Source organism: Malaclemys terrapin, chromosome 10 (assembly GCF_027887155.1).
Source record: "Malaclemys terrapin pileata isolate rMalTer1 chromosome 10, rMalTer1.hap1, whole genome shotgun sequence".
NCBI lineage: Eukaryota > Metazoa > Chordata > Testudines > Emydidae > Malaclemys > Malaclemys terrapin.
The window spans coordinates 43,532,597-43,544,610 of NC_071514.1; the positions used below are offsets into that span (position 1 = coordinate 43,532,597).

Sequence of the window (12,014 nt, forward strand, 5' to 3'; positions counted from 1 at the left end):
CAGGCAGTTGCTGGAGCCCTGGCAGTGGTGCCTGCAGCTTCCCTGTACATCACCCCCGGGCCTGGGCAGGTGATGGGGGCTTAGCGGGGCAGAGCTCTGCCCATGGGGCTCCCTCTCCTATGGCCTGGAATCTAGCCTTGGGGGAGGGGAGCTAATCACTGGTGTCAGCTGGAGGGTGCCCAGCCTTTGCACTGAGAGACGCAAAACAAAGAACAAGAGCACTTCCCAAGGGTCTCCTGGCACCCACAGCCCCCTGGGGGGCAGGGCTAGCAGGATAGTCCCTGCTCTACAGAGGGGAAACTGAAGTAGAGTGGTGACATAAGATCTATGGCCCTGGGCCCTGTGACTCAGTGTAATAGAGAGCCTGTGGAGCCCCGGGTCATGGCTGGCGGAGCCACGTGAACAGGATGTGCTGGGGAACGCCACTCGGGCACCTCCCCTTCAGTTAGCACATTCTGAACCAGCATCTTGCAGCGAAGAGAGACCATCAACACTCCAGCAAACCCAGACCTCATCTCCCCAACCTCTGCCCCCCCAGCTCTCCCCCAGCCTCATCTAACTTCTACCTCTTCCCTCCTCTGCCCAGGTCTCCCCCCAAGCTTCCAGCCCCTCCCTCATGTGCTTGGATCTCCTCCAGCCTCTGCTTCCTCCTTACCCCATCTGGTCGTGCCCCCAGCCTCTCTCCCCTCCCTCCCCTGCCATCCCAATGCACCAGGGCCCTTAAACTGGGTGAGCTGAGACCTGTTATGTACACAGAGCTCTTATCCACCTGGATGGGGCTCAGCACACACATGGGCCTGCAAGTTTCCCACAGCCCTTATGGGTCAGTTTTTCTCTGGCTCCCCTAGTCCAGCAATCCCTCTGGAGAGCCTCTGGCCCTCGGTCCCCCCAGCTCTTACTGAGCTGAGTCCTACATGTGCATGCCCCAGGCCACCTGCAGCACACACCTACTGTAGGGCACAGGCGTTTGGGTGCTGCTTGCTAGCCATCAGCCATGCGCCGCCCGGAGCCCAGCCCATACACCAAGGACAGTTCAGCTCTCTATCCAGTTAGGGTGCTGGGGTGTAAGTGGGGGTCTGTGACATTATTGACATAAACTGGGACCATATAGATCATTGTTGCAACCAAGGTCCTGTAGTGGCATGCAAATCTTGTATAAAGGGGGTCGAATGGGGTGTCTAAGACAAGGTTATGGTTTACTGGTTATGATTATGCTGTCTATATGTGTGTATCACTTTTGTAGTTGAAGTTATGAATATTGGCTCTATACTGTCTGTATGGCAAACTTATGCTATGCTTCTGGGTGACATCCCAGACAAACTGGGATTAGCTCTGCCTAGCCTGCTTGATGGCCCATTAAGGACCATCAGCTATACAATGGACCCATTGAGAGAAGGCAAATATGCCTTCAGACTCAGCAAAGTATGCAGGAACTGGCCCATGTGACTCCAGACTCCATTTTGCTGTAATTTTCCACACTAAGAACAAAGAGGTGTTCTTACATCTGGAAAAGACTATATAAGGCTGATGCCTCATCTCCATTTTGTCTTCAGTCCTGCTTCATTCCTCTGGAAGGACTTTGCTACAAGCTGAAGCTTTGAACAAAGGACTGAGGACCCATCCCAGTGGGGGATGTATTCCAGAGACTTAATTTGAACCTGCAGTTTATTCTATCACTGCTACAAGCCTGAACTAAGAACTTTGCCATTGCTGGATGTAATTGATTCCATTTAACCAATTCTAACTCTCATCTCTATCTTTTTTCTTTTATCAATAAACCTTTAGATTTTAGATTCTAAGGGATTGGCAACAGCCTGATTTGAGGGTAAGATCTGATTTGTATATTGACCTGGGTCTGGGGCTTGGTCCTTTGGGATCGGGAGAACCTTTTTTCTTTTATTGGGGTATTGGTTTTCATAACCATTTGTCCCCATAACGAGTGGCACTGGTGGTGATACTGGGAAACTGGAGTGTCTAAGGAAATTGCTTGTGAGACTTGTGGTTAGCCAGTGGGATGAGACCGAAGTCCTCTTAGTCTGGCTGGTTTGGTTTGCCTTAGAGGTGGAAAAACCCCAGGCTTGGGCTGTAACTGCCCTGTTAAAGCAATTTGTCCTGAGTTGGCACTCTCAGTTGGGTCCCGCCAGAACCTCATCGTCACAGGGTCAGTTTCAAGCAACCTCCTGGCCAAGCAAAATGAACCCCAAAGTTGCTCTAAGCCTCTGTGCCAGGCACAGTCCTGCAGCCAGTCACAACCTCCTGGCTCTAGGGGTAGGCATCTCTATGGGCATAGAATCATAGAACTGGAAGGGACCTCGAGAGGTCATCTAGACCAGTCCCCTGCACTCAAGGCAGGATTAAGTATTATCTAGACCATCCTTGACAGGTGTTTGTCCAATCTGATCTTAAAAATGCCCAATGATGGAGCTTCCACAACCTCCCCTGGCAATTTATTCCAGTGCTTAACCACTCTGACAGGAAGTTTTTCCTAATGTCCAACCTAAACCTCCCTTGCTGCAATTTAAACCCATTGCTTCTTGTCCTATCCTCAGAGGTTAAGAAGAACATCTTTTCTCCCTCCTCCTTGTAACAACCTTTTACATACTTGACAAACCCAGTTTTTTCAATCTTCCCTCATAGGTCATGTTTTCTAGACCTTTAATCATTTTTGTTGCTCTTCTCTGGACGTTCTCCAATTTGTCAACATCCTTCCTGAAATGTGGCATCCAGAACTGGACACAATACTCCAGTTGAAGCGTAATCAGCATGGAGTAGAGCAGAAGAATTACTTATTGTGTCTTGCTTACAATACTCCTGCTACTACATCCCAGAGTGATATTTGCTTTTTTTGCAACAGCGTTACATTGTTGACTCATATTTAACTTGTGATCGACTATGACATCCAGATCCCTTTCTGGAGTATTCCTTCCTAGGCAGTCATTTCCCATTTTGTATGTGTGCAACTGATTGTTCCTTCCTAAGTGGAGTACTTTGCATTTGTCCTTATTCAATTTAATCCTATTTACTTCAGACGATTTCTCCAATTTGTCCAAATCATTTTGAATTTTAATCCTATGTTCCAAAGCACTTACAACCCCTCCCAGCTTGGTATCATCCGCAAACTTTATAAGTATACTCTCTATGCCAGAGCCATCCAGCTGCCAAGCCCAGGCCCCTTCAGGGGAAGCTACCAACAGATGCAGCTACTAGCTGGCTCCATTTTATGAGGGCAGATGAGAGCAGAAGGCCAGTCAAACTGCCCCCAGTTACAGAACACATGTGCACTAGCTGATGCAGCCCTGGCTACTGCAATGGGTCTCTATCTTCCTCTAGCAAGCAGGTTAATGAGCCTGCTACCAAGTCCCAGCTAATGGACTTCATTCTTTACTTTGCTGGGCAGCTCCTTGGGGCAGGGACCATCTGCTCCTGGGGGAATTCTGCACCACTGTGCGCATGCTGCATTCATGTCCCCTCCAGGTTTCTTTGCTTCCCTGCAGAAAATGATGGTCAAGCAAAGGGAAACCACAAGAGCGGTCACACAGCCCTCTCCGGCAGTGTGGGCGTATCAGTTCATAGAATCATAGAATATCAGGATTGGAAGGAACCTCAGGAGGTCATCTAGTCCAACCCCCTGCTCAAAGCAGGACCAATCCCCAACTAAATCAAAGTTTGGATGCCCAGAGCAGCTAGCGGAGAGGTAAATTGTTGCGGGGGATGGGGGGAGGCTGCGGACATTCCAGCTGGTGGCTCCTATCTTGTGCTGGACTCAGATGCTAGTTCTGGACTGGGGGCGTGGGAGGATGGGACTTTCTTTTCTCCTGCCCAGAGCAGCCAGGCCAGGGCCGGGTCAAACACAACCCCAGAAATCTTCCCCGGCTGCAGGAAGCTTCACACCCTCTCCCCTGCTTCCTGCCCCCATTGCTTCTCAGCCTCAGGAGGAGGGGTCACTGTACGGAGAGCTGCCCCTCGTCTGTCCAACCCCCATGCATCCAGACCCCCCTGATACCCAGACCCCCCGCTGATAGGTAGATAGATAGATTAGATAGAAGGGGTGTATGGGGATAGATAGATAGATTAGATTAGATATTCTCTAGAGTGCCTGAGCAGTTCCCTATATGATAAACCACCTCCCACGTGCTTTATAGGCACCACAAATTGTCAGGGCCAGAAGCACGGGTTCTGAAGGGTTTTTAATCATTGCAGACCAGTAAGATCCCTTCTCCCTGCTCTCCATGGCCCTATGCGACAGACAAATGCCCTGGGGGGGAGAAGGATGAAATAGAAGAGCATAGTGAGTCCTTGCCCTTCCCTGCACTGTGCAAGCAGCTAACCCAGCAAGAGCAGCCAGCCAAGACACATGGGTATGTATTCAAAAGACAACTACCTCCTCGGCCCTCGCTGTCCGCCGGCTTCACCTGGATGGGGCGATTCATCTGCAAAACAAAACGAGGAGCAGCGTGGTTAGAGTCTGCAGGCATGGATGGGTTGTTGGCTGGGGAGGCGGGAGAGGATGAAGGGTGGGTGGCTACTGGGTGGACACTTGGAAGCAGGAGCCGCCGGCATGATCTGTTCCAAGTGGGCACAGCTGTCCAGTTGGGGATTTCCACGCAACTGGCCCAGATGGGGAGTGTTAGTATCAGAGAGAAAGAAAGATCCCCCCAGCTCAGTCATCAGGAAGCCGGCCCTGGATCTATGGGCCTAGCTAGGATGGACGCTGACATCCCGGCTACACTGAATGACAAACGTCCCATTGACTTCACAGGGGCCAGGGTAGAGCCACAGGGAATAGGACAAGCTTCTGCCAGCTCTACCCCAGGGATGCTGACGGGACAGAGGGACAGATGGGCTGCAAATGGGATCGGAGCCTCTTGCTGGACGGAGAGGTAGGCAGGGTGTCCTGGGGCAGAGACCAAAAGGAGACACTGGCCAGAGAACCTGCCTGAGGATTGGCCTCGGGATCAGGCGGACGTGGGTGGGTGGGGGGTATCAGCTCACACCTACCAACAGTCACTCTAGAGGGGGAACAGCAAGAATATTTCCCACCTCTGCCTCTACTGAGCGACCCTACCTGACTAATGCACCACAGGACTGAGCGGTAGGCCCTGTGCTGTGCCCCTCCCACTTCCCCCTCTGGAGGGCAGGGACCAGTCCATGGAGCAGGTGGAGGAGCTGGGTCAGTGACTCTGTCCAGTGAGGACAATGGGAGACAGGGTGACAGCACCCAATGTGGGGGAGGTGCAATGGGAGTGGAACCCCCCCCCCCAATGCAGCATGGCAAAGCAGGATCTCCGGCTAGCCATCCCCGCCCCCTGGCCCAGCTGGATCTAAGGTGCTGGCCCTTATACTGGCACAAGGCGCCCTCCTCACAGGCAGCCAGAGAACATTAGGTTAAACTCTCCCCAGCTCGCAGGGATTACTGGCAGGATTAAGGGAGATAATGATTAACTTCATCAGGGCCTGGCCTTCTGACAGCTCCTGGCCTGGCCGCTTCACTGGGGGTCAAGGAGCTGGGGCAGGAGAGAGTGGGAGGGCAGGTCAGTGATGGGGGCGCAGATGTGGGGAGAGGGTAGGGTGACCAGATGTCCCGATTTTATCGGGACTGTCCCGATATTTGCTTGTTTGTCCCGCGTCCCGACCAGTGTTAGGTCGGGACACTGGTCAAACAAGCAAATACTCCGGAGCCCGGAAGTGCTCGCACCCCTCCCCTGCCCTGACTCCGCCCCCTCCTTCCCCCATTGGCTCCTTCCCCGAATTCCCGCCTCTTCCCCATGCTCGCCATTCCTCCTCCCTCCACAAGCGCTGGAGGGAGGCCTGGGAGACGCAGGGGGAGCGCGGTGCCGGGGTGAGTGAGAGTCCGGCCTGGCCCCGAGCGCAGGCAGGACTCAGTCGAGCGGTAGGGAGAGTAGGGGGGCGGCCCGTGGGGCCAGGTGGCGTCTGTTCTCCTCCCCTGGGCAGTGGGACTTGGGAGCAGCCGCTGCTGCAGCTCCCACTGCTGCGGGGGGAGGAAGCGTCTGATGGCCAAGCTTGGCGCCTGCAGCCCTGGCGCCCGGGCCTGAACCCCCCGAGTCCGGGCCTGTTGCGGCGACCCAGCAGCGTGCACGCTGCGCGCAGCCCCTGGCCAGTCGCGTCTGGGCTGCCCAGCTGGTGCTATCCCGCGGCGGCCCCGGGGCGGAGGCATCGGCAGCCCAGCCCTGTTTGTTCCCCTGCAGGATCTGAGCGGGACGGGGGAGTTGGGGCCTGCTGCCCCCACTTCGGGGCCACCGCGGGATTGCACCAGCTGGGCAGCCAGTCCAGACACGACTGGCCAGGGGCTGGGCGCAGCGTGCGTGCTGCTGGGTCCCCGCAGCAGGCCCCGGCTTCGGGGGGTTCGGGCCCCAGAAGCCATCAGCCACTTCCTCCCCCCGCGGCAGTGGGAGCTGCAGCAGCGGCTGCTCCCGAGTCCCGCTGCCTGGGGGGGAGAACAGCCGCCGCTTGGCCCCGCGGGCTGCTCCCTACTCTTCCTACCACCCAACTGAGTCCTGCTTGCGCTCGGGGCCAGGCCGGACTCCCACTCACTCTGGCCCCGCGCTTCCCCTGCGTCTCCTGGGCCTCCCTCCAGCGCTTGTGGTGTGTGTGTGTGTGGTGTTGTTTGTTTTTTTTTTGCTCTGCCACCTTTTTTTTTTTGTCCTGCCCCCCCCCCCCCATGCCACCACGCCCCACCCCCGACACGTCCCGATATTTGACCTGAGTGATCCCTAGGCAAGGGCGACACCCACCGTCTGTATGAGGAGCCAGCAACCTCAGGCCCAGTCATGCCACAAGCCCCACTGCAGTGGGGCTGGGGCACTCGGGCAGCCTGGCCAGCGGGGTCGCTAAGGAGCAGTTCTGCTCCCATCAGTAGGACTCCCTGGGTGATGCTGCAGGCCCCTCCTCTGGGCAGCTTTGCTCCCCTCCCTAGGATTCCCTGAGTGATGCTGCTCTGAGGGACGGAGCCTTGGTGTCGCACACTAGCGCCCTCTCTGGCCAGGGAGCACAGGGTCCCCCTGAGCCTGGTGCCCCGCTGCCCCACGTAGCAGCAGGTGGAACTGCATCAGCAGCCCAGCCTGGACCATCTAGCACTGACCATCCCCTAGCCTGGCTGCTCTCAGGGGCTTTCCATCACAGGCAGGCCCCTGCACCCTCACCCTGGATAGGCTGCTGGTAAAGCATGCACACAGGAGGTGACCCCACCACCCATCCCAAAAGGAACCGAGGCCAGGCTGCTGGTGCCAGGGCAGGCTGTCTTGGCCATAGGCCCCAAGCAGCTGGAGGGGAGCTCCCAACAGGGAGTTTCCTGCCCCTCTGGCCTTGCTGCTGGGGGTAGGCTCCAGCCATCTCACGATTCCCCATGTCAGCACAGAGCTGTGGGGAAAAAGTCCATGGCCTGGATTGTGCCCATGAGGCGGGTGCTGGTAGCTGGTGAGCGTTAGGGCTAACAAGGAGGAGGGTGAAGGGGAAGCCTGTTAAAAGCTCTGTGCTGAGGCTGTGACTGTGACCCTGCCAATTAGAGGCAGCAGGGGCCTGGCCCGGCAGTATGAACTGGGGGAACACTACAAAAGGGAGACAGAGATACCTGCCCTTGCCTGCACGGCCTGCCTTGTGTTCTGCACTCAGTGACCCCCGGGGATGGAAGGGGGGAGTGTCTCAGACATTTGTTCCTATTTAATTGTGGTTCAATGGCTGGTCAGGCCAATTACAACTGTAATGACCTGGGGGACACAGCACAGCCCGGGTTCCCAGGGCATGGCAGCACACAGCTCAGCGTCTGCCTACAAATAACTTTTGACCTCGCGGCTGCTCTCCGTGGCTCCGCGACAGCTACAGGGATGTGCCCAGACTAAGGGAGCGAACCCCACAGACTAGGGGGGAGATTCAGCTCCAGATCCAATTCCAGCTCTCCCAGCACTTCGCCCAAGCAGAACAGCCACCCCTGTCTCACACAGGGAATTCAGTCCAGGTCTCCCAAGCTGTTTGTTAAACACACCCAGGGCAGCCCCTGTGAAGTGAGCCGGGCCTGGTGGTGCTGTCCACCTAGCCAGCCAGAAAGAGACCATGCTCCCACGGAGACGGCAAAGCAGGAACAGACTTAGGTGATCTACTCCATTGCCTGCTCTCCAGGCAGGGGAGCTCCCCACAGTGCATGCCTGCCTAGTTTCCAAGGACCCCACCGGTCCAGAATACGGAATTTATAAACTATACTATGAACAGATCTCAGCAGCCTGCAAGCTTGGGAGTGTTGTGTGCTGCCGGGACCAGGGCACTTGTTAGTGGCTGGTCATAGAGGCTAGACCAGGTGGCTCACAGCCAGCTGGGTTTGTGCTTTAGCCCAAGGGGCTGAAAGACCAGGGTTTGGCCCTGCTGACGGCTGTGGTGCGTGTGCCCAAGGCTTGGCATGCTGGGGGCTGGGTCAGGCCAGTCTCTGTTTCTCAGTTCTAGAAGGTCCCTTGAAGTGCTGGAAGCCCCAGTGCAACAACTTTGTGCTAGCGCTAGACTGTGTCCAACCACAGACAGTAGTGTCCCCCCCCAATCCCAACATTGTGGGCTTTTGAAAAACAAAATGAAAAATGTCACCAAAACTGACATTTTCCTTCATGGAAACTCCAGTTAAACCCCATTTTTGGGCAGGAAGATTTTTTCAACCCTCTACACTAAGTGGAAGGGGCGCCAGAGGTGAAACTGACCAGGGACAAATGTGAAACAGACCAGGCAAGTTTCCCCTCTCAGCTGAGCAGTGTGCACACAGGAAGCTCCAGAATAGGGGAGGCTTCAAGCCGAGTACACAGGGCCGCTAGGCACTTGTCTGCCAAGATCCGTATGAATCTTAGGAGATCCACAGGTTTGGAGGCTGACCCCTCTGCCTCTTCTCCCAGGGCGCGAACCCTGCCCCACTGGGGTTCTCAGCCCCTTCTGCGGGAGATGGGGGACAGTCTGCTGGTTTAATCCCACCCCTGCCCAGAGGCAACATGCAACCTAAAGTGTCAAGAAGGGAAGCAGTGCTGTGGGAAGGCTGCTCCTGTTCACCCCAGAGGTGTCTGCATTTTGCAGCAGGAATCCTTGGACAAATGCTGCTCTCCACATTGCCTGACTTGCTGCCTGCATTGCTGCTTGAAGAACCCGGCAGCCCCACTCCTGCCAATCCATCTCCCTAACTGATTTGCGTATTAGTAAACATTGTTGATGTCATTTGCTGGCTATTAAAGTCAATTAACATTCCTTGGTCTCGTCAGAATGACAGATGAAAGGATGGTGGCATCTCCCATCCATCATCTTGCCTGCCCCACCTGACACAACCACACGACACGTCCACAACATCACAATCGCACACAGCCGCATGGGTCACACTGCAGTCGGCTACCTGCTGGGCAGCTGGTCTGAGTACTTGCAGCTGATGGGGGAGATCAGCCCAGAAAGGGGGAGGTGGCTGGGCACATTGGAGGCTTAGATATCATTGGAGAGTGCAGTGGATTTCCTCTGCGGGGTGGATTTTGGATGATTGATAATGGCGGGGGAAGATCAGAGAAAGGGCTCCCAGCTCGACCTTAGAGCATCAAGATTCATAGAAACCCCCTACTGGGTTTCTAATTGGGCTTCCAGACCAGCTCCAGCTTTGGGTTGTGGCTCTTTTCCTGCATTACAAGACTGAAACGGTGACAAACCCAAGGTGCTGCGAGTTGGGCTTGAGAGGCCCTGGCAGAGCTGGGCGGGGAGGGGGTGTCAGGACTGGGCTAGCCGGGAGACTGTAGGCTAGGGGAGTGCAGGAATAGACTGGGATAGTGTGGAGGGCTGCAGGTCCAGCATTAGCTGCATAGTCAGGGCTGGGGGTGTCAGTGGAGACCTGTCGTAAATCAGCACCACTAGCTGCTCATCCCCCCGGAGCCTCTGCTGAGCCCCTCTGAGGGAGAGACACGGGCTGGGAACGGGTCTGCAGCCTGACTGAGCTAAGCGCCAGAAGGGCTGTGAAGTGGTTGTTTAGACACAAGTGTGCCTGGATGGTTCCCGGGTGCCCTTCTCCAACCACCCACCTGCACAGGCCTCCTGCACATCTGGGTGGGCAGGCGACCGGCAGGCCAGGGCCGAGGCAGCTGCAGCCACAAAGTTTCCTGTGAACTTCTCCTCTGCCAGAGCCCAATGACAAATATTTCCTTTCAATTACCCCCCGGTTCATAAAGCTAATGCCTGTTCCAGGCGGTGAGCCGTACCCATCATTATGCCGGGCTGCTGCCTCACTACATTAGTTTTATGGCCTGTGCCTGGGCCGGGCCCAGCAGATCCTGCCAGCGATAAGACTAACAAATTAGTCAAACTGACACCAAGGGGAATTTTTACGAGCCCCGGTTCCAGCTTGTCACCTGCAGTATCTCCACGCTCCTCTGTACCCGCAGGAAGGGCGAGGGCTTGGCCTGCCAGGTCCCCCTCCCTCCCTGGGGAGCCCACCTTCTGCCCAGGGGCACTGAGATCAGCTGGGCAAGGCCTGCTGCTCTGACAAACAACAAACAGCGACACACTGGTGACTGGAGGAGCCACTGTTCCCTGTTGGCATGGCCCGGTACCAGCTCCGGACTGTCCCAGATCTCGCTGAGCCACCCCAGCTGTGCTCAGCATCAGTGCCTTTCATGCCCAGCTATGGCCCAGGTTGCCTTAAATAAGGTACTTTATGCACAGCATCCCCTTGGGGCTGAACAGTGTACTGCAGTTTAGCATCCCATTACACTTGGGGTGGGTGTTGATGGGGGAAGCCCCACAGGGATGGATAGAGGACAGGACCATCCAGACCCCGAATCCCAGCCTCAGGCGGCTGAAATCCAGCTCCAAGCATGTGCTGCCCTGGGGCCTGGCAGGCTCTGGCCCTTGCTGCTCTCCCTGGGGTCCGTCCACAGGGATCGGGGCATTGCCAGTGACAGCAGGGGACAGTTCAGGGGTCTCCCCCAAAAGAACACTCTGGGTGCAGGTCCCATTCACCTGCATTGTCCCCCCCAACACAGCTCATGGGTCAGCTGTTGGAGCCCCTGTTCCAGCCGGACCCATGGGGTAGGGTGGCTCTGGAGAATGACGCACATTTGGCCAAGGGGCACTTCCAGGGCCAGTTCCCATCACTTGCTCACTGGCTGCCACATTCTCTTCTCCCGTGGGCTCTGCCTGGGCTTTTTCTTCACAGGACAGGACCCCTCAGAGGGGCACCCCTGTGTGCTAGCACCCAGGAGGCAGCCCAGCAGGCTAGCACAGAAGGGAAGACAAAGCCTGTTGGAGCTGCAGGGAAGGTTTGGCCCTGCAGCCAGGCCCTTGCCACCCACCTGGGGTCAGGGAGGACCCGGGTCTCGGTTCTCATGCAGTGGATGGGCAGAAAGCTCAGTAAACCCTGGCCTGGTGGGGCTCTTAGCCAGGTCTTCAGCCTTTCCTAGCCCTGCCGGCCAGCGGGGCCCACTAGACCATGCAATCTGACCTTCCCGTCTCCTTTCTTCCTCAGTGTAATCAGTGATCTAGAGTCGAGGATCCCACCTTCTGATCATCCAGCTCATCCCTGCAGTGTGCAGAGCAGGACCTCACAACCCTCAGGCCATGCGGGCATCCATGTGTGACCCCACGCTCCTAAAGACCCACCTGGCAGCAGCTGAGGGATTGCCTTTCGGTCCCTGCCACATCCCCTCCCTGTTCCCAGAGTGGATAAGGCACCAGCAGCCCTTTGATCTGCCACGTTCCATACACCTGCCACTCCCAGACCGCTACACCCCTCTCCCTGCACGGTGTGGAGACTGGGTCTGCTCAGTTCCAGGGTCCTGGGCTGGATGGAGGGCAGAGGGCAGGCCTGTGCCATGGTGCTAAGCCCAGGAGAGCCTTCCCTGGCATAGTGTGCAGAACCATTTCTCTCTAGGGACATACAAGCCCCATGCAACAGCACTGGCTTAATAGTTTAAGGCCAGGAGTTCCAAAGGGTCCTAAGGGATCTAGTACCCAACTCACATCAACTTTCATTGGTGTCTAACCCCCCTTGACTTCTTGGC

At 56.3% G+C, this 12,014-nt stretch overlaps 1 protein-coding gene across 10 annotated transcripts in view; it reads right to left on the bottom strand.

The window, feature by feature from the left end:
* CELF6 (CUGBP Elav-like family member 6) overlaps nt 1–12,014 on the bottom strand; it is a 237,552-nt gene that overhangs the window by 102,653 nt on the left and 122,885 nt on the right. For all 10 annotated transcript variants that reach the window (XM_054042950.1, XM_054042947.1, XM_054042946.1 and 7 more), the window contains one exon: nt 4,382–4,430. In XM_054042950.1, the coding sequence (XP_053898925.1) occupies nt 4,382–4,430 (49 nt within the window). The remainder of the gene's footprint in view (nt 1–4,381; nt 4,431–12,014) is intronic.